The sequence below is a fragment of the Hemitrygon akajei genome, chromosome 12 (assembly GCF_048418815.1).
Source record: "Hemitrygon akajei chromosome 12, sHemAka1.3, whole genome shotgun sequence".
Classification (NCBI taxonomy): Eukaryota; Metazoa; Chordata; class Chondrichthyes; order Myliobatiformes; family Dasyatidae; genus Hemitrygon; species Hemitrygon akajei.
Genome location: NC_133135.1, coordinates 34,343,901 through 34,366,694, shown reverse-complemented (window position 1 = coordinate 34,366,694; position 22,794 = coordinate 34,343,901). Strand labels below are relative to the sequence as shown.

General features: G+C 42.2%; 1 protein-coding gene across 2 annotated transcripts in view; it reads right to left on the bottom strand.

Moving 5' to 3' along the window:
* The window catches only part of kif2c (kinesin family member 2C), a 75,855-nt gene extending 56,745 nt beyond the window's left edge, over positions 1-19,110 (bottom strand). For both annotated transcript variants that reach the window (XM_073062885.1, XM_073062886.1), the window contains exon 1: positions 18,962-19,110. In XM_073062885.1, coding sequence (XP_072918986.1) covers positions 18,962-19,022 — 61 coding nt within the window. In that variant the 5' untranslated portion in view covers positions 19,023-19,110. The remainder of the gene's footprint in view (positions 1-18,961) is intronic.
* Between the last annotated feature and the right edge of the window lie 3,684 nt (positions 19,111-22,794).

Sequence of the window (22,794 nt, the reverse complement as noted above, 5' to 3'; positions counted from 1 at the left end):
GGTGATTGGCGAAAGTGATACAGAGCTGGAGAAGGGAAAAGATCATGGGACGGGAGGCCTCGGGAGAAGGTGGGGGGGGGGGGGGGGAGCACCAGAGGGAGATGGAGAACAGGCAAACAACTAAATATGTCAGGGATGGGGTAAGAAGGGGAGGAGGGGCATTAACGGAAGTTAGAGAAGTCAATGTTCATGCCATCAGGTTGGAGGCTACCCAGCCGGTATATAAGGTGCTGTTCCTCCAACCTGAGTTTGGATTCATTTTGACAGTAGAGGAGGCCGTGGATAGACATAGCAGAATGGGAATGGGACATGGAATTAAAATGTGTGGCCACTGGGAGATCCTGCTTTCTCTGGCTGACCAAGCGTAGGTGTTCAGCGAAACAGTCTCCCAGTCTGCGTCGGGTCTCACCAATATATAAAAGGCCACACCGGGAGCACTGGACGCAGTATACCACACCAGCTGACTCACAGGTGAAGTGTCGCCTCACCTGGAAGGACTGTCTGGGGCCCTGAATGGCGGTGAGGGAGGAAGTGTAAGGGCAGGTATAGCACTTGTTCCGCTTACAAGGATAAGTGCCAGGAGGGAGATCAGTGGGAAGGGATGGGGGGGGGATGAGTGGATAAGGGAGTCGCGTAGGGAGCGATCCCTGCGGAAAGCAGAAAGGTGGGGGAGGGAAAGATGAGCTTGGTAGTGGGATCCCATTGGGGGTGGCGGAAGTTATGGAGAATTATACTGGTGGGGTGGCGGGCGGATGGGATGAGGGCAAGATGTGCGGGAAATGGGAAAGATGCTTTTGAGAGCAGAGTTGATGGTGGAAGAAGGGAAGCCCCTTTGTTTAAAAAAGGAAGACATCTCCTTCGTCCTGGAATGAAAAGCCTCATCCTGAGAGCAGATGCGGCGGAGATGGAGGAATTGTGAGAAGGGGATAGCATTTTTGCAAGAGACAGGGTGGGAAGAGGAATAGTCCAGGTAGCTGTGAGAGTCTGTAGGCTTATAGTAGATATCAGTAGATAAGCCATCTCCAGAGATGAAGACAGAAAGATCAAGAAAGGGGAGGGAGGTGTCAGAAATGGACCAGGTAAATTTGAGGGCAGGGTGAAAGTTGGAGGCAAAGTTAATGAAGTCAATGAGCTCAGCATGCGTGCAAGAGGCAGCGCCAATGCAGTTGTCGATGTAGCGAAGGAAAAGAGGGGGACAGATACCTGTATAGACTTGGAACACGGACTGTTCCACAAAGCCAACGAAAAGGCAGGTATAACTGGGACCCATACGGGTGCCCATGGCTACACCCTTGGTTTGGAGGAAGTGGGAGGAGCCAAAGGAGAAATTATTGAGAGTAAGAACTAATTCCGCTAGACTGAGGAGAGTGGTGGTAGAGGAAAATTGGTTAGGTCTAGAATCCAAAAAGAAGCGAAGAGCTTTGATACCGTTCGGGTTGGGGGTGGAGGTATATAGGGACTGGACGTCCATGGTGAAAATAAGGTGGTGGGGGCCAGGGAACTTAAAATCATTGAAAAAATTCAAAGCGTGAGAAGTGTCACGAACATAGGTGGGAAGAGATTGAACAAGGGGGGGGGGGGATAAAACAGTGTCAAGGTATGCAGAAATGAGTTCGGTGGGGCAGGAGCAAGCTGAGACAATAGGTCTACCTGGACAGGCAGGTTTGTGGATCTTGGGTAGGAGGTAGAAACTGGTTATAGAATCAGTTCAAAGTTGTGGTTATTCATGCTAGTTGAAGAGTAATAACTGTTCCTAAACCTGGTGGTGTGAGATCGAAGACTCCTGTACCTGCTGTCTGATGGCAGCAGCTAGAGAGCATGGCCCGGATAGGGGTGGAGGATCCTTGATGATAGACGCCGCTTTCTTGTGGCAGTGCTCCTTGTAGAAGTGGTCAATGGCAGGGAGGGCTTTGCCTGTGATGGCCTGGACTATATCCACCAATTTTTGTAGGCTTTTCTGTTATATTATACAAACAGTCTGGATACTCTCCAGCATGCACCTATAGAAGTTTGTCAAAGTTTTAGATGACATGCTGAATCTGCACAAACTTCTAACAAAGTAGAGGCACTGTCGTGCTTTCTTTGGAATGGCATTTATATGCTGGTCCCAAGACAGATCCTCTGATATAACACCGAAGAGTTTAAAGTTATTGACCCTCTCCACCTCCAATCCATAATGAGGACTGGCTCATGGATCTCCAGATTTTTCCTCCTGTAGTTAATAATCAGTTCTTAGGTTTTGCTGACATTGAATTGTTGATGTGCCCATTCAAACAGATTTTCAATCTTTCTCTTTCCTGCTGATTCATCACCACCTTTAATTCAGCCAACAATTAATTAGTAAACTTGCAAACATTGGCAGAGCTGTGTATAGAGAACAAAGTGTGAAAGGATTCCGCAGTACAAAGACCAGTTGCTAACTTGGTCAGAAAAATGACAAGTGGAGTTTAATCGAAACAAATGTGAAGTTTTTTTTACTTTGGAGGTCAAACAAATGAAAGTATACAGAAGTGGCATGACTCTAGGAGAGTTAATGTACACAAGGAATCTCAGACTGTAAATCAATGGTTCCCTGCAAGAGGCAAAACTGGTCAACGAGTTGTCTATAAAGGTCAGTCATTTTCTAGTTGTATTAGAGTTTGATCAGGCCACATTTGGAGTACTGTGTGCAGTTCCGATGACCACATAACAAGATGACCATGGCAGAGACTTTGGAGAGGGTGCAGAAAGGTTCACTAGGATGTTGCCTGGATTAGATCCTATTAGTTATAAGGAGAGTTTGGAAAAAAAAAAATGCATTGCTTACTCTAAAGCCTTTGGAGCCCAAGGGGCAACCTGATCAAGTTATATATTATGAGAAGCATAGAGAGGGAGTCTTTTCTCCCAGGGTGTCAGATACTAGATGTACTGTTTTAAGGTGAGAGGAAGATTGAAGGAGATTTATGAGGCAAGCTGTTTTAAAAAAAAAATACTGAGTGGGTGCCAGAAGTAGTGGAAGCAGCTAAAGTAGTAATATTAAAGAGGTAAACAGGCAGGAGATGCTGGGATGTAGACTATTTACAGACAGATGGGATTAGCTTGGACTAGCATCACGGTTGGGACAAAAATTGTGGGTCAAAGGGCCTATTGCTGTTCTGTATTGTGTGTTGCATACAAGGTTTTTGTAAGACTGGGACATCCAACGGGTCTGCTATCAGGTCCATTTCTATTTAAGTAAGATCATCCATGTGGAACTGATGACATTCCACAAGCCCAAACTTCCCATGAAAACAAACCAAAAGCACAAACCATCACACAGAAGTCCTCAGGGGAATTTGTATTATTATTGCCATGAATTAAAACTTAACAGGTATTACACATACATTTGGGTACAGTATTTGAGTTAAATGTCAAGCTGGTTTATTTAGATTCTGTAATCAGAATACCAGACCAGAAGATCATAAGACATAGGAGCAGAATTAGACCATTCAGCCCAGAGTCTGCTCTTCTATTCCACCATGGCCGATTTATTATGCCTTTCGACCCCATTCTCCTGCCTTCCCCCATAACCTTTGACTGTCTGACTAGTCAAGAAGCTATCAACCTCTGCTTTAAATATACCCAATATCTTGGCCTCCAGCAGCCGTCTGTAGCAATGAATTCCAGATTCACTATCCTCTGGCTAAATAAATTCCTCCTCATCTGTTCTAAATGGGCATCCGTCTACTCAGAGGCTGTGCCTCTGGTCCGAGATTCCCTGCACTATAGGAAACATCATCTCCCTATCCACTATCTAGCTCTTTCAATATTGATGGGTGTTTAATGAGATTTCCCCCTTCCATTCTTCCAAACTTCAGTAAGAGCAGGCCCAGTGCCATCAAGCGCTCCTCTTACATTAACACTTGCGTTCCTGCAATCACTCTCTTTGGGACTCTCTCCAAAGTCAGCACATTTTTTCTAAGATAAGGGGCCCAAAACTGCTCACAATACACCAAATGTGGTCAGACTAATGGCTTTTAAAGACTCAGCATTCATCCTTGGTTTTAAATTCTAATCTTCTTGAACTCAATGCTAACATTGCAATTGCCTTCTTTACCACCGACTCAACCTGCAAGATAACCTTTAAAGAACCTGCACGAGGACTCACAAGTCCCCTTACACCTCTGATTTTAAAACTTTCTCTTTTAGAAAATAGTCAATGCCTTTACTTCTACCAAAATGCATGATCATACACTTCCCTAGACTAAATTCCATCTACCACTTTTTTTTTTAAACCTCTCCCCCAATCTGTCCAAGCCCTCCTACAGATTCTCTGTTTCCTCAACACTACCTGCCCCTCCACCAATCTTTGTACTGCCTACAAACTTGGCCACAAAACCATCAATTAAATCATTGACATATAACGTGAAAAGCAGTCCCAACACCGACTTGGGCTTAACCACAAGCTGCTCCAAAAGGCCACCTCATGGGTATGCTATAAATTCTATCTGTTGGGATCCATCACCAACCTGATTTTTCCCAAATTACCTGCAAAATGAAACCCCCCATGACTATTGTAACATTCCTCTTATTACATGCCTTTTCTATCTCCCGTTATAATTTGTATCCCATATCTTGGCTACTGTTTGGAGGCCTGTATATAATTCTCATCAGGGTCTTTTTATCCTTGCATTTTCTTAACTCAACCCACAAGAACTCTTCTACATTTTCCAAACCTATGTCACCTCTTTCTAATAATTTGATTTATTTAAAAAAAAAATATACACAGAAGAGTCACCCCACCCACTCTGCCTGTTCCTTCAATATAATGTATATCCTTGGATATTAAGCTCCCAACTAGGATCTTCTTTCAGCCATGACTCAGTAAGGCCCATAACATAACACCTGCCAATCCCCAACTGCTCTACAAGATCACCTACCTTATTCTGTATACTGTGTACATTCAAATACAACATCCTCAGTTTGTATTCCTCATCCTTCTTGAATTTGCTCCCATGTTACACCTCAACTCATTGCACTGACTGCAATTTTTCCCTACCATCTGCCTTGTCTGTGCTCAGTCTCACTACACCTAGCATCTACTTGTATACCAATGGCCGCATCCTCAGCCATTTCACTCCAGGTTCCATCCTCTTGCCAAATTAGTTTAAATCTTTCTAAAATGCTCCAGCAAACCTGCCTGCAAAGATATTGGTCCCTCTCAGGTTCAGCTGTAACCTGTGCTTTTCGTACAGGTCATACCTTCCCCAGCAGTGATCACAAAGCTCCAGAAATCTGAAACCCTGCCCCCAGACCAATTCCTCAGCTATACATTCATCTACCAAATCATCATATTCTTACCCCTCACTGGTGCATGCCTTGGGCAGCAATCCAGAGATTACTACCCTAGGGATTCTGCTTTTCAGCTTCCTACCCAACTCCTTATATTCCCTCCTCAGGACCTCTTCCCTTTTCCTAACTTTGTCATTGGTACCAATAATTACCTTGAGTTCCAACTGCTCACTCTTCCCCTTTGGAATGCTGTGGACCGGGTCCGAGACATCCCTGACCATGGCACCTGGGAGGGAACATACCATCCGGATGTCTCATGTCCACAAAATCTCCGTCAGCTCCTCTTAACTATGGAATTCCCCATCACTACTGCCCTCCCCTTCTAAGCCACAGGACCCAACTCAGTGCCAGAGGACTGACAGTTGTGGCTTTCTTCTGTTACAGTATTCAAAGCAGTATGTGGTCTGAGGTGAATGGCCACAGAGGTACTCTGCACTGGCTGCCTATTCCTTTTACCCCTCCTGTGAGTTATCCAGTTACTTGTGCCCTGCACCTCGAGTGTAACTACCCCCCCGTCGATGGACAATCCCTCTTCTTCCCAAATAATCCAGGAGCTCATACAGCTTGAGCTCCAATTCGTTAACATTGTCTGAAAGAAGCTGAAGCTGAATGCACTTCTTGCAGGTGTAGTCATCAGGGACACTGGAGGTTCCCCAGCCTTCCCACATCCTACAAGAGGAGTATTCCATTATCCTGCCTGGCATCCCTACTACTCTAACTGTGCAATAAGTAAGAAATAAAGAAAAAATTATAGCCTTTGCTCTTTCTCATTGAAGCCTCTATGAGCCAAAGCCTGAACTCCTCACTCTAACATGGCCCACTCACATAATGAGTTTAAAGCCAATTTCTTTTTATTGGTCCTTGCCAAGTGTCTAATTATATGCAATCTAATGTCTCCTCAGGAACTGTGGCATGCAGAAGTTCAACAATACACAACCAGTTTGCTACTGGCATTTCACATATGTAAATATCATTATGTAAAGAAAGCTTACTATGATGACAGCATTAATAAAAAAATGACAATTGCTTAGTTTAGGAATTGTACAATACTCATGTTTAATACCACAAAATCTATGTACATATGTTTGAGATCAATCATTCCAAGCATCACTTCAAGTGATAATGTACTTGCATTTTATATGTACAAGTATTGTATCTGCAATACTTAAGCACACAGTCTTATCAATTATATGCTAACAAGAGTTACTTTCCGGTCTACAAGCATCCAGGAAAACATGGCTGGTTTGAGACACTCAGTACAACACTTCAATTCACAGAACATGTTAAAGTTATTAACTTCAAAATACCATTGAAGTGAATGCTGGAAGAACACAGTTTATAACCAGATTTTGTGACTTCTCACATTCTGTGCAGCATCTCCATTTCTCACAAAAATCAGTCACATTCAGCTTAATTACAAAATGATGGATGGGAAAGGCAGATTGGTCACACTGCCCACATAACATTTAAACCATCAGCAGGAAGATATTGTGACATCATAAAACAGCTCACCACACGCATTTCAACCTCTAATTGTTTTAGACTGATGATGATGTGAATGTGAGTTCAAAGCTTATCATGAGGGGGTGGGGAGTGGGCACACAAATTTAAATTCATGAAATCACACGGTGTAAAAAACCTATTTGGTTCATTAAAATCCTCTGGAGAAATCAGCTTTCCTTGCCTTATCAGGCCCACAAGAGACTGAACAATAATTTGTATGACCTTTCATCACCCACTGAAATAGTCTATCAAGTAATTACCATTTCTACCCTTGGAAAGTGATTCTGACTATGCCTCTCAGTTTTAAGACACAAGACATAGGAGCAGAATTAGGCCATTCAGCCTATCAAATCTGCTCCCCTTTTCCATCATGGCTAATTTCAAAGTATATTTATTATCCAAGTACATATATGCCACCATATACTGCAAATCCAACAAACAATATAATCCATGAAACACTGCACCAACTGGACGCTCAACCAATATGCAAAAGATAAGAAGCTGTGCAATACAAAAAGAGAACATGGTTGGGATGGTAGGGGTCCTTAATAATCAACTCTGCTTTCCTGCGACGGTGCTCCATGTAGATGTGCTCAACAGTGGGAAGGGCTTTACTCATTATATGAGGGGTGATTGATAAGTTTGTGGCCTAAGGCCGAAGGAGTCAATTTTAGAAAACCTAGCACATTTGTTTTTTAAACATAGTCCCCTCCTACATTTACACACTTAGTCCAGTGATCGTGGAGCATACGGATCCCTTCTTTGTAGAAGTCGGTGTCTTGGACCTCCAGAAGTGGTCTACAGCAGGAGTGATTGATTAAGTTCGTGACCTAAGATAGAGGATGAGTTATACAGCTGTTGTTACATGCAGGTGTAGTTCAACTCTGAACTACGCAGAAAGTTTGAAGAAAGTTTAATAACTCATCTCCCTCTACCTTAGAAAACTTATCAATCACCCCTTCTGTGGGCCACTTCTGGAGGTCCAAGACGCCAACTTTTACAAAGAAGGGATCCGTATGGTCCACGACTGCTGGACTAGTGTCTAAATGTAGGAAACAATAAATGTGCTAGGTTTTCTAAAATTGACTCCTTCTACCATAGGCCATCAACTTATCAATCACCCCTTGTAGACTGGGCTGTATCCACTACTTTTTAAGAACATAATTACATAAGAAATAGAAGCAGAAATACTTATTACAAAAACAAGATTTTTAAAAAAAAAAAAATCGGTATTTACAGATGCGACAATATGTTAATAAGATGCTTAAAAATGTAACCAAGGCAAGTACATGCTTGATAGAGCTATTTAGAAAAGCAAATAGTTCAGATAACGGTAGTAGAATCATTTCAAGCATGTATAAGGGGTTGTCAAATCTTAAAACACATTTGACTTCATACATTAAAACAAAATGGGAGAAGGAAGGAGGGATAATTATATCTGAGGAAGAATGGACAATAATATGGAGGTATCAATGGAAGTGTACCAGTTCACAGAAATGGAGGGAGTCTAAGAGATTTTATTACACCCTCTCAGAAATCCCATTATGATAGTAACCTCCCTGTTTGCTGGAGAAATTGTGGAAATCAAAATCAAAATCATTATCATATTTTTTGGGACTGCCCTGTTATCAAAAACTATTGGAGAGGGACACACAATGCCCTACAAGACATCGTTAAAGGTGTAATACCCTTAGAGAGTAAGACCATATATTTTGGATATATACCTCAAGAATGGTTGAAAGGAGATAAATATTTAATGAATATACTATTGGTGGCTGGTAAAAAGACTCTTACTAGGAAATGGTTATCACAGGAGAGCTCAACTTTAAATGCATGGATGGAAATTACAAAGGACATTTACAAAATGGAGAAGGTAACAGCATCTGTTAATCATAAGCTGGAATAATTTGATTCATACTGGGAAAAATGGTTTAACTACATAATGCCTCATAGGCCTGATTTTATTCTCACAAATCAATGAATATGTTGTAAAAAAAAAACCCACTCCCTACTTGTACATAGTTTTTTCCTTTTGCTTGTTTTTTTTTCTTTCCACTCTTTTCTACAAGTGTATACCTCAGATAAATACTTTGTGGAGATTTGTGACATATATGATTATATGATATATATGTACAATGTCTGAAATACATCTTATAGAAATGTTTGTTTGATGATGAACTTCAATAAAAAAAATTACCAAAAAAAAAAGAAATAGGAGCAGGAGTAGGCTATCTGGCCCATCGAGCCTGCTCCGCCATTCAATAAGATCATGCCTGATCTGGCCATGGGCTCATTTCCACCTACCTGCCTCATAAACCTTAATTCCCCATCAATACAAAATTCTATCCAACCTTGTCTTTAATATATTTACTGAGGTAGCCTCCACTGCTTCATTGGGCAGAGAATTCGACAGATTCACCACTCTCTGGGAAAAGCAGTTCCTCCACATCTCATCCTAAATCTACTCCCCAAATTTTGAGGTTATGTCCCCAAGATCTCATCTCACCTACCTGTGAAAACAACATTCCTGCCTCTATCTTATCTACCCCTTTCATAATTTTATATGTTTCTATAAGATCTCCTCTCATTCTTCTGAATTCCAGCGAATACCATCCCAGGCAACTCAATCTCTCCTCAGAATCTAACCCCTTCATCTCTGGAATCAACCTGGTGAACTTCCTCTGCACCGCCTCCAAAGCCAGTATATTCTTCAAGTAAGGAGACCAGAACTGCACGCAGTACTCCACGTGCGGCCTCACCAGTATGCTGTACAGTTGCAGCATAACCTCCTTGATCTTAAATTTAATCCCTCTAGCAATGAAGGTCAACATTCTATTTGTCTTTTTGATAGCCTGCTGCACCTACAAACCAACCTTTTGTGATTCATGCACAAGTACTTCCAAGTCCCTCTGCACAGCAGCATGCTACAATTTTTTTTAACTATTTAAATAATAATCTGCTCTTCCATTTTTCCTTCCAAAGTAAATGACCTCGCATTTACCAACACTGTGCTCCATTTGCCAGACCCTTGCCCACTCAGTTTATCTATCTATATCCCTCTGCAGACTCTCCATATCTTCTGCACAATTTGCTTTTCCACTCACTTTAGTATCATCAGCAAACTTAAATACACAACAGTCGGTCCCCTCTTCAAGATCACTAATGTGAACAGATATCGTGAACAGTTGTGGGCCCAGCACCGACCCCTGCTGCACACTGCTCACCACAGATTGCCAACCAGAGTAACACCCAGGTATCCCAACTCTATTTCTATTAGTTAGCCAATCCTCTATCCAAGCTAATGCATCACCCCCAACTCTATGCATCCTTATCTTATGGACCCTTGCTAAGAAATATTTATGCCAAATACAAAGCTACACACTCAACACAGTGTTAATGGCAACGACTTAAAATGGCAGACAGCATTCTCCTCCCTCCGTTTGTAAGTATGAGTTGTCCGTAAGTCAGATGTTCGTAACTCAGGGACTGCCTGTACTTGCCAGTCCTCTGGGACCTCACCTATGGCTAGAGATCTTGGTCAAGGCACCAGAAATCTAATTTCCTGAGACTGCATAACGTGGGGAAGATTCCATCAGGCCCCAGGGTTTGATTCACCTTAAAAGTTCTTCTGAGGGATCTAAAATAACTTCCTTATCTTAAAATGCCCTAACATATTAGCGCTCTCCACACTGATTTCACAATCACCCATGTCCTTCTCCTTAATATTGATAACACTCACATCTACATCCTCAGCCTTCAAGTACATGTCCCACAGTGAGTGATCCCACACTGTGCCTAGTAACTCTATTTCTGTTGGTATATGGAATGTCTTAAAATCCTACTTGCCAAGGACCTTTCACGGTCATTCCAGGCTCTAATTCCCTCTTGTAGTTCTTTTCTAGCTTCTCTTTACTGAATTATGTTTTTCTCTTCTTGACTACATTCACCGCCTCTCTTGACAACTAGTTCCCTTTGCTGACTGGCCTTTCCTTCGTACTAGAGATGCCCGTGCAATTCCTCTTTAAATCAGATAAATCTCCCATCAATCAGATTTGCCCAAAAACAAGAGTTTCCAATTACCTCACCCTGGTTCCTGTCTAATGCTCTTGTAATTTGCTTTGATTGATTGTAATGCTCTCCCACAAAGTCCATACGTATCTATAACTACCTTAAAGCTTCTGTCATTGTTCCCTAACTGTGCTTCCACTGAAACATTAGTCATCTGGTTGGACTGTTTATCTGACACCTGGTCTAGTATGGCCCCTCCTCTTGTTGACCTATCTACATACAGATTTAAGAAACTGTATTGGATATATCTAACAAATTCTGCCCCTCCTAAATTTCTTGCACCAAGGAGCTCCCAGTCTATATTAGTGAAGTTAAAATCACCCATGACAATCACATTATTTTACACCTTTCTTAATATTATTCCTCTACACCCATGAGTGTGTAGCTATGCACAGCTCAAATGCCATCTATAAGCTTGCCAATGGCACAACTGTTGTTAGCAGAATTTCAGGTGGTGACAGAGGCATACAGGAGTGAGATCAGTCTTTTCAGTGGTGTCTCAACAAACTTACATTCAACCTTAATAAGATAAGGAAGTGATTGTGAACTTCAGGAAGGGGAAGTGAAGGAACACAAACCCTTGCTCATCAAGGAGTCAGGAGTGGAAAGAGTAAGCAGTTCAAAGTTCCTGGATGTCAACATCTCTGAAAATCTACCCTGGGCCCAACATATTACTGCAATTATGAACAAGACACGTCAACAGCTTTGTTTCATTAGGAGTTTTGGTAGCAAATTTCTAGATGTATTGAGAGCATTCTAACTGGTTGCATCACCGTCTGGTATTGATGCGCCACAGAATAGTGGGCTGCAAACTCAATGTGGCTCTATAGTGACCACTAGCCTCTCCAGCAGAGATCTTCAAAAGGCGGTGCCTCAGGAAGGTGGCATCATTCAGGATCTCCATCTCCCAGGATGAGCTCTCTTCTTATTACCACTACCAGGGGGGTACAGGAATCTGAAGACACACAACATTTTAGGAACAGCTTCTATCCCCCCCGCCCCCAATCAGATTTCTGAATGGACGATGAACCAACCCATGAACACTGCCTCTATTTTTGCACTTCTTATTTTGTTACATTTCTTACTGTAATTTATAGTTTTTTATGTATTGCACTGTAATGCTGTTACAAATTTTGTGACATGTCAGTGATATTAGATTTGAATCTTCCTGCGAATCTGTTCCTTAATGCCCTGTTGGTTATTGTAGTATAACCATTGCTCTACTAGCATTAAAATAAACGCAGGTCAACCTATCTATTACTTTGATCCTGCCTGTTCTTCCTTGTAAACATACTGGTCATAACACCTACCTTCTCTCAATCCCTCCACTTTCTGACATGGTGCTGTGCTTCACATCCACTTGCCAAACCATCACACCTCCGAGTCAGGATATTGGTTCCATTCCAGTCAAGGTATAACCCATCCCTCTTGTACAGGTCACCTGTCCCAGAAGGGGTTCCAATGATCTAAGAGCATATTTACCGGTTCTCTTTCTATTCCTGCGCTGATTAGTTTGTAGTGAGGAATTATATGTAGAATTAAAAAGGCTAAAACCTAACTGACTTATTGGCAGCTTGACAAGTTGTGCTGTGAGAATAGTGTTTGTTGCATGAGAAAGCTTCTCTGACTACTCTTATCAACGTATGTATGTGATAATAAATATATACCAGCAGCTTCAGACAGTATTCGGAGCTCACTTGATTGCAGATTTTCCCAGGCTCTGCGAGCAGGGACTCAGTTCTGTCAACTGAGCAACACAACGCAAACAGTTGGCCCTCCTTATCCGCGGGGGATTGGTTCCAGGAGCCCCCACGGATACCAAAAAATGCGGATGCTCAAGTCCCTTATTTAACCCATCTCAGTGCAGTGGACTTCAGGACCCGGTGGAGCTCGGGACCCACTATCCGCAGTGTTCCTGTTCCGTTGATGGAAAACAATCACGATTGAAAATAAAGTGGAAACAATAAAGCGATCAAAAAGAAGTGAAACGTCATTGGTCATTGGAAAAGCGTTAGGCTACAGTCGGTCAACGATTGGAACAATTTTAAAGGATAAAGTGAGAATGGAAAGGCCCTGCCCCGATGAAAGCTACAATTATTACTAAGCAACGCAGTGGTTTAATTATTGAAATACATACGTTTCTTAAGTGTTTTATATGCATAGAAAGGTAAAATATATACTATACACTAAGCCAAACATTTGACTGACGCTAAATAAAACTGGATGTACCTGTTCTGACTTACCTAATACAAAGTAAATGCTATGAACATAGTTGTTACACTGTATAGTTTAGGGAATAATGACAAGAAAAGAGTCTGTACATGCTCAAACAACAAGCGCTGGAAAGAGAACTTCCGGGTTTTCCCCAATCTGCGGTTGGTTGAACCCGCTCATTCGGAACCTGTGGATAAGGAGGGCCGACTGTATGTACTTTTAAGTAAATTGTGTTTGACAGTTATTTCTGGGTCTGAACCTAAAGTCCTCTGGTAGAGAGGCAGTTCAAGAGTAGCACAATGAGCAATCCAGAAATTGCTACCTTCGAGATCCTGTGTTTCAGTTTCTTTCCTAATACCCTATACTCACTGCACAGGACCTCATCCCTTTTTACCGATGTCATTAGTGCCAATGTGCACCACAACCTCTAGCTGCCCCTGCCCCTCAGCCATCCAAAAATACCCCCAATCCTGGCACCTGGGAGGCAACACACCATCCCGGCACCCCTTTTGTGGCCACACAATCTCCTGTCTGTCCTAACTACCACATGTTACTCTTGCTCTGTGTGAACACACTACTTGCATTGTTTTTTCATGGAGGTATGGACTTGGACCAAAAGTCCTGTACATCAATGCGGTTAAGGATCCTTGCATTAAACTGTATATTTGTAGAATAACAGAAGGATAGGAAATGTCACGAGCCACATCTACATTCAATAATTGAATAAAAAAAGATTACAGAACACAATTCAGCCTCGATTCATTTGAATGGATAACAAACTTAATAGCCTTTCCTGATTCCATTGTAAGCAAAGCACATTACTCTTTCTCATTGCTCCATACTGAATTACCTTTGCACATCCAGAGAAATGCCAGGGTCCAAATCCACACCATTCCAAAAGTGGCTATAGAGGTTGACAGGATGGTGAAGGCGGCAGATGACGTGTTTGCCTTTATTAGTCAAGAAAATAAGTCCAAGAGTCGGGATGTTATGCTGCAGCTTTATAAAAACAGTAGTTAGGCTGCATCTGGAGTATTGCATTTAATTCTGGTCGGTCCATTAGAGGAAGGATGTCTAAACTTTGGAGAGTGCACAATAGGTTTACCAGAATGCTGCCTAGATTAAAGGGTATGTGCTACAGGAAGAAATTGGCCAAAATTTGGTCGTCTTTTTCCGAAATCGGGTTGAAAGGAGATCTGAGAGAGATTTATGATATTATGATGCACAGATAACCTGTATCTTTTTCCCAGGGTTGAGATGTCTAATACTAAGTGATGCATACAAAAGAAAGTGGTTACTGAAAGACAATCATCCCAACCCCTGTATGCCACTGCAAGAGTTCCTCAAGATGTTGTCTTATGCCCAACTATCTACTGCTTCTTGGTCAAAAACTTCTTTCCAAAGATGTTCATAGACACAATGCTCAGTGTCAAAGGAAATTCTACATGCAGAACATCTTGACAACATCCAGGTACCAGCCAAAAAGTGGTGAACAGCAATGTAGTATTCTCATCATATGAGTAGCAGGCAACGATCATCAAGGGAGTCTACCCTACCCACATAACCATCACATTTAGTGGCATTACTAATACAATGGAAAAACCTGACAGTGCCATAGAGGAGTAATGAAGCATGCACGATGCATCCTAAAATCAAGCAGAAATTTAACAGGACCAACTACCAGCATGATGGTTACAACATGAGGTATTCTTTTACACTGTTGACCACCCATCGCTCCACGGACTCTCATCCAGACAAATGAAGAGTCCTTGTAGATGTGCATCTCCATCAACACTCAAAGTCCCATGACCATCCTGGAGAAAGCAGCCCACTCTACTTGCACTACATCCAGCACATCAGCCAGGGCTCAGGCTGTCTTAAGTACATCTACAAAATACAAAAATTATATGCCAAGTTACTCATACATTTCACAAAATCATAATGTCAACCACCATGAAGGTCAAGAGTGCTTAGCACACAGGAACACAAGAATCAGCAGACTCCCTTTGTGTAGTATATCATCCTAATTTGGAAGCACAGTGGATTCCAGTTAATTTGGACACATCAGAAGTACATTTTGCCCCAATTAAGCAGCTACCCCAATTAGATGAAATATCATGGAAATAGTTAAAAAGGTATAAAGAAAGACAAGCTACTGTTTTACTCAATAACAAATTAAGCATTTAAATGATATTCAGAACAAATTAGAACACTACCAATACTACTGGTGGTTGTCTGTCGTATCTGATGATGAAAGGAAACCTGTGCAGGAGAGTTTTTAAAAGTGGAAAAGCCATTGCACTGGGACATTGCACTCCTCAGAGGATCAGAGATGGAGAGGGTCAGTACCTTTAAATTCCTGTGTTATCATTTCAGAAGACCTGTCCCAGGCCCAGCACACAGGTGCAATTACGAAGAAAGTACAGCAGTGTCTCTACTTCCTTAGAAGTTTGTGAAGATTCAGTATGACATCCCATACTTTGGTAAACTTCTAGTTATCATAAAAACATAGAAAACCTACAGCACAATACAGGCCCTTTGGCCCACAAGGTTGTACCGAACATGACCCTACCTTAGAAATTACTCGGCTTACCTATAGCCCTCTATTTTACTAAGCTCCATGTACCTATCCAAAAGTCTCTAAAAAGACCCTATTGTATCCGCCTCCACCATCTTTGCTGGCAGTTCATTCCACACACTCACCATTCTCTGACTAAGAAACATACCCCTGACATCTCCTCTGTACCTACTCCCCAGCACCTTAAACCTGTGTCCTGTTGTGGCAACCATTTCAGCCCTGGGAAAAAGCCTCTGACTATCCACACGACCAATGCTCCTCAACATCTTATACACCTCTATCAGGTCACCTCTCATCCTCTATCGCTCTAAGGAGGAAAGGCCAAGTTCATTCAACCTATCCTCATAAGACATGCTCCCCAAACCAGGCAACATCCTTGTAAATCTCCTCTGCACCCTTTCTATGGCTTCCACATCCTTCCTGTAATAAGGTGACCAGAACTGAGCACAGTACTCCAAGTGGGGTCTGACCAGGGTCCTATATAGCTGCAACATTACTTTTCTGCTCCTAAATTCAATTCCATGATTGATGAAGGCCAATACACCGTACGCCTTCTTAACCACAGAGTCAACCTGCGCAGCTGCTTTGAGTGTCCTATGGACTTGGACCCCAAGATCCCTCTGATCCTCCACACCGTCAAGAGTCTTACCATTAATACTATATTCTGCCATCATATTTGGCCTACCAAAATGAATCACTTCACACTTACCTGGGTTGAACTCCATCTGCCACTTCTCAGCCCAGTTTTGCATCCTATCAATGTCCCATTGTAATCTCTGACAGCCCTCCACACTATCCACAACACCTCCAACCTTAGTGTCATCAGCAAACTTACTAACCCATCTCTCCACTTCCGCATCCAGGTAATTTATAAAACTCACGAAGAGTAAATGTCCCAGAACAGATCCCTGAGGCACACTACTGGTGACTGACCTCCATGCAGAATATGACCCGTCTACAACCACTCTTTGCCTTCTATGGGGAATCCAATTCGCAATCCACAAAGCAATGTCCCCTTACATCTCATGCCTCCTTACTTTCTCAATAAGCCTTGCATGGGGTACCTTATTAAATGCCTTGCTGAAATCCATATACACTACATCTACTGCTCTTCCTTCATCAATATGTTTAGTCACATCCTCAAAAAATTCAATTAGGCTCATAAGGCACGACCTGCCCTTGGCAAAGCCATGCTGACTATTCCTAATCATATTATACCTCTCCAAATGTTCATAAATTCTGCCTTTCAGGATCTTCTCCATCAACTTAACAACCACTGAGGTAAGACTCACTGATCTATAATTTCCTGGTCTATCGCCACTCCCACCTTCCCTGGAACAAAGCCCAATTGTCCAGAAACATGAAGCCCTCCCTCCTGCAGCATCTCCTTAGCCACTTATTTAGCTGCATTATCTTCCCATTTCTAGCCTCACTAGCACGTGGCACGGGTAGCAATCCTGAGATTGCAACCCTGGAGGTCCTGTCCTTCAACTTTGCACTAAACTCTCTTTGCAGGACCTTATCCTTCTTCCTATCTACGTCATTGGTCCCTACATGGACCACGACATCTGGCTGCTCACCCTCCGTCCTGAGAATACCAAGAACTCGATCTGAGATATCGTGGACCCTAGCACCGGGGAGGCAACAGACGATCTGAGATTCTCGATCTCTCCCACAGAACCTCTTATCTGTCCCCCTAACTATCGAATCCCCTATCACTACTGCTCTCCTCTTTTCCCTCCTTCCTTTCTGAGCTGAGGGTCAGTCTTGGTGCCAGAGACGTGACCACTACAACTTGTCGTGGAAATTATATTGACTACTTGCATCACAGCCTAGTATGGAAACACCAATGCCCTTGAACGGAAAATCCTATAAAAAGTATTGGATATGGCCCAGCACATCATGGGTAAAGACCTCCCCACCACTGAGCATATCTGCATCGAGCACTGTAGTAGGAAAGCAGCATACATAATCAGGGAATTCCTCCCTCCAACCACCAAGGTTATGTTCTCACTACTGGCATCAGGAAGGGGGTTCAGGAGCCTCAGGACTCACACTTCAGGTTCAGGAACCCAGTTATTACCCCTCAACCAACAGGGTCTTGAACCAGAGAGGATAACTTCAACTTCACTTGCCCCATCTCTGAACTGTTCCCACAACCTATGGACTCACTTTCAGAGACTTTTCATCTCATGTTCTCAATATACTTCGTTATTATTTTCTCTTTCGTATTTGCACTGTATGCTATCTTTTGCACGTCGTTGTTTGTGCTCCCACTAACACCACAGCTAAGTGATATTGTTTAAAAATTACCACCTTGGTACACAGTTGTTTGGTACTCATCAGTGCCCAAATTATCACCACTTGGTGAAAATGACGGTAAAGAGGGGCAGATATACTGAAATATGCCTTTTATCTCAAAGCTACTTTGAGACTAATTAGATCACCAAACCCCGTTTCGCATTTGACAGATCCCCGATAGAATCCTGTCCAATCAATTGGCTCAAGATTTTCACGACCAGCAGACTTGACAGTCCATTTACAAACTTAACTCATTTACCCAGGCTGAGTACATTTCAACTTAGTACTTAACAATATTAAGATCCAATCTCTCCAGCCTTCAAAAATAATCCGCCAATCTCACAGAAACAATGGCTGGCATTAACCTAGCATGATGAGTTTTAAAACCTAGCAAGACTTAAAAAGACAATTAATAGTTTTCCATGTATTCAGGAACACAACTGTTCCTAAACCAAAATTTTATTCAGGAGAATTGATCTAAGTGATCAATTATGCATTAAAGCATGATGACGCACATCAAACAGTTATTCAAACTAGTATGTGTTTACTTCCAACATTTGCAAATAATAATTACAGTGCCTGGTTTCGTTTCTACATGAAGATTTACTAAGTTTTGTGCAGTGTGGATGGAGGTCTACTAGAACAAACACCGTCGATTCAAACGCAGTGCCCAATGAATACAGTCACAGCGTCCAATAGGGCGCCGGCACTGATGTCACGGCGCACTAGTCATCCAATCACTGATAAGGCGGGACCCACGTGAGTGACGTCCACATGGCGGGTAATTCAAAAAAAAAATTAGGCCTTATTACGCATGTACAATTCTCCAGCCAACAGCGGGCAAGTTCGTTTGCTGTTCTGATTAAAATACGGTCCTCACGAAAAGAGCTACCCGAGACAAGCCTCTTCCCGACAGCCAAACAGAATCAGGGTTGAACAGAATTCAACGTTTGGCAATGTCCCTTCAGTTAGAAAATAAAGACTTACCATTGCTGCGTTGGATTTTCACAATAAGACCCACTTTCAGCCTCGCAAAGTTCTCAGCCATACTTTCACAGAGTCCAATTAAAATCACACACACAGTCTCCGGCTCCTGCCGCCGCCAAACCGAACAAATTTCAAACCAGAGCCCGCCTAGATTCGGCGATTGGGCATGCGCGGCAGTGACGTAACAAAACAAGGCGACGTAACAGAAACCCTTAAAGAGACAGTTAAACATAACGTCAGAATCTGGTGACGTCACGGAGCAGAGAGAGCGTTTAGCCCATGGCAGACCTGGCTAAGGACACAAGGTTTAACTTTGTTACAAACATTTTCTATTCCATGCGGGTAGGGAAAGGACCCCATGGAATGGACCCCTATGGCCATTCCAGGACGTATTAAAGTTCTTTCCTACAAATGAAGTGCAATCATTAAATATCAAAGTTCAAAGTAAAAATTACTATCAGAGTACATACATACATGTCACCACATACAACCGTGAGATTCTTTTTCCTGTGGGCTTACTCAGCAAATCTATAGAACAGTAAATGTAAACAGAATCAATGAAAGAACAAGAGCATAGAAGACAACAAACTGTGCAAATACAAATAAAAATAAATAGCAATACATAACGAGAGCAAGAAATAACAAGATAAAGAGTCCTTAAACTGTGAGCATAGATGAGTGTAGTTATCCTCTTTTGCTCAAGAGCCTGTTGGTTGAGGAGTAGTAACTGTTCTTGAATCTGGTGGTGTGAGTCCTGAGTCATTCGAACCTTCTGCTTGATGGCAGCAGTGAGAAAAGAGTTTGGGCTGTGTGGTGAGGATCTTTGATAATGGATACAAACACAAAATACACTGCAGATGCTGTGGTCAAATCAACACGTATGAACAAGCTGGATGAACTCAGCAGGTCGGGCAGCATACGTTGAAACGAGCAGTCAACGTTTCGGGCCGAGACCCTTGATGATGGCTACTGCTTTTCTATGACAGTGTCTCATGTAGATGTGCTCAATGGTTGGGAGGGCTTTATCTGTGATGTACTGGGCCATATCCAAATCCTTTTGTTGGATTTTCCGTTCAAAGACATTGGTGTTCCCATACTAGCCAATTTGCATACAGTTAGCTACTTTAGTCTCAACGTGTTTTTGGTAATTATGTGGAGGATCAGAAAAATTTATATACTTAGATACAGTATTGTGATTGATATTAAAATTTTTGAATAAAAATAAGTGTATATAAATTCCCAAATAAAAAAAATACAGCAAACAACTTACAAAATAGTTAAATGTTTATAAAGGAAGCAACATTGTCACTTGTAATTATAATGAATTTTCTATTGTGATTATACATTTGGAAGGCAGGAGTACAGTAAAACAAGGGCTGAAGAAACAATGAGTTCAAATGTATAGGCTCTTCAAGAGTCCAGACTGAAATGTTAACTCTGGTTCTCTTTCCTCACGTGCTACCTGACATGCTAAGTGTTTTCAATATTTTCTGATCTCACTTCAGAAAACCCAGCACCTGCAACTTTCTTTTTGCTTTGATATTTACAAGCAAGGTTTTCCAGAGATATATAAAAAAAACAGAAGGATTTCCAGCTGGGCAGCTGGGTTGCTCTCTAAGTGTATATACTGCTTACATTTCAGAGGGGATTCCTGCTGTTGAAAGGAGTGGTCATTATGTAGCTTGAGACAAATGTGAGGAAGCCATAACATTTTAAAAGCAGAACCATAAGACAAATCCAGAAGCATGGGACACTGTTTGAAAACAATCAGAGCACATGAATAACCTTTGAAATCTAGAAGGGGCTAGGATTGGGTTGAAACCACGGCAAACTGCTGATACCTTCAGAAGGTTCTATGAAGCTAACATTGACAGTTGTAAAGAAAAGTAGAAGTGACTCTCAAGTAGAAAGTCCTAACAGAAGGTGATGGAGGAAAAACAGTTTAAGCCAACCAGAGCAATCAGAATCAGGTTTATTATCACCGGCATGTGATGTGAAATTTGTTAACTTAGCAGCAGCAGTTCAATGCAACACATAATATAGAAGAAAAATAAATAATAATAGTAATAATAATAATAATAATAAATAAATAAATAAATAAATAAGTAAATCAATTACAGTATATGTATATTGAATAGATTAAAAATTGTGCAAAAAATAGTAGGCTAGTACCCAAGATAGAGCCTCTGCAGCTTCTTTCAGTCCTGTGCAGTAGCCCCTCCATACCAGACAGTGATGCAGCCTGTCAGAATGCTCTCCTTGGTACATCTATAGAAGTTTTTGAGTGTATTTGCTGACATGCCAAATCTCTTCAAACTCCTAATGAAGTATAGTCACTGTCTTGCCTTCTTCATAACTGCATCGATATGTTGGGATCAGGTTAGATCCTCAGAGATCTTGACATCCAGGAAATTGAAACTGCTCACTCTCTCCACTTCTGATCCCTCTAAGAGGATTGGTATTTGTTCCTTCGTCTTACCCTTCCGGAAGTCCACAATCAGTTCTTTTGTCTCACTGACGTTGAGTGCCAGGTTGTTGCTGCGACACCATTCCACTAGTTGGCATACCTCATTCTGATTGCCCTCTCGTCACCACCTGAGATTCTACCACCAATGCTGTACTATCAGCAAATTTATTGATGGTATTTGAGCTATGCCTAGCCACACAGTCATGTGTATATAGAGAGTAGAGCACACACCCCTGAGGTGTGCCAGTGTTGATTGTCAGCAAGCGGGAGCTGTTATCACCTATCTGCACAGATTGTGGTCTTCTGGTTAGGAAGTCGAGGATCCAATTGCAGTTGGAGGTACAGAGGCCCAGGTTCTGCAACTTGTCAATCAGGATTGTGGGAATGATGGTATTAAATGTTGAGCTATAGTTGAAGAACAGCATCCTGTCCAGGTTGGTCTAAAGCCACTGAGATTGCATCTAATTGTGGCGATAGGCAAATTGCAGTGGGTCCAGGTCTTTGCTGAGGCAGGAGTTCAGTCTAGTCATGACCAACCTCTCAAAGCATTTCATCACTGTAGATGTGAGTGCTACTGGACAATAGTCATAATGCAGCTCACATTATTCTTCTTAACCACTGGTAAAATTGCTGCCTTTTTGAAGCAAGTGAGAACTTCTGCTCATGGCAGTGAGAGGTTGAAAATGTCCTTTAATATTCCTGCCAGTTGGTTGGCACAGGTTTTCAGAGCCTTACCAGGATCTCCATCAGCACCTTCCACCTTGCGAGGGTTCACTCTCTTTAAAGACAGTCTAACATCGGCCTCTGAGATGGAGATCACAGGGTCATCAGGTGCAGCAGAGATCTTCACAGCTGTAGTGGTGTTCTCCCTTTCAAAGTGTGCATAGGAGTGTTGAGTTCATCTGGTAGTGAAGCATCACTACCATTCATGCTATTGGGTTTCGCTTTGTAGGAAATAATGTCTTGTAAACCCTGCCAGAGTTGTCGTACATCTGATGTCGACTCCAACCTCGTTCAAAATTGTCTCTTTGCCCTTGAAATAGCCCTCCGCAAATCATACCTGGTTTTCTGGTACAGGTCTGTGTCGCCAGACTTGAATGCCACAGATCTAGCCTTCAGCAGACGACGTACCTCCTGGTTCATCCACTGCTTTTGGTTTGGGAATGTACGGTAAGTCTTTGTAAGCACACACTCATCCACACAGGTTTTAATGAAGTCGGTAACAAGGTTCAAAGATGAATCCCTGAACTCTGATTCAAAGCAGTCCTGTAGGCGCTCCTGTGCTTCCCTTGTCCATACCTTCTTGGTCCTCAATACTAGTGCTGAAGTCTTCAGTCTCTGCCTATACTCAGGGAGTAGAAGTACA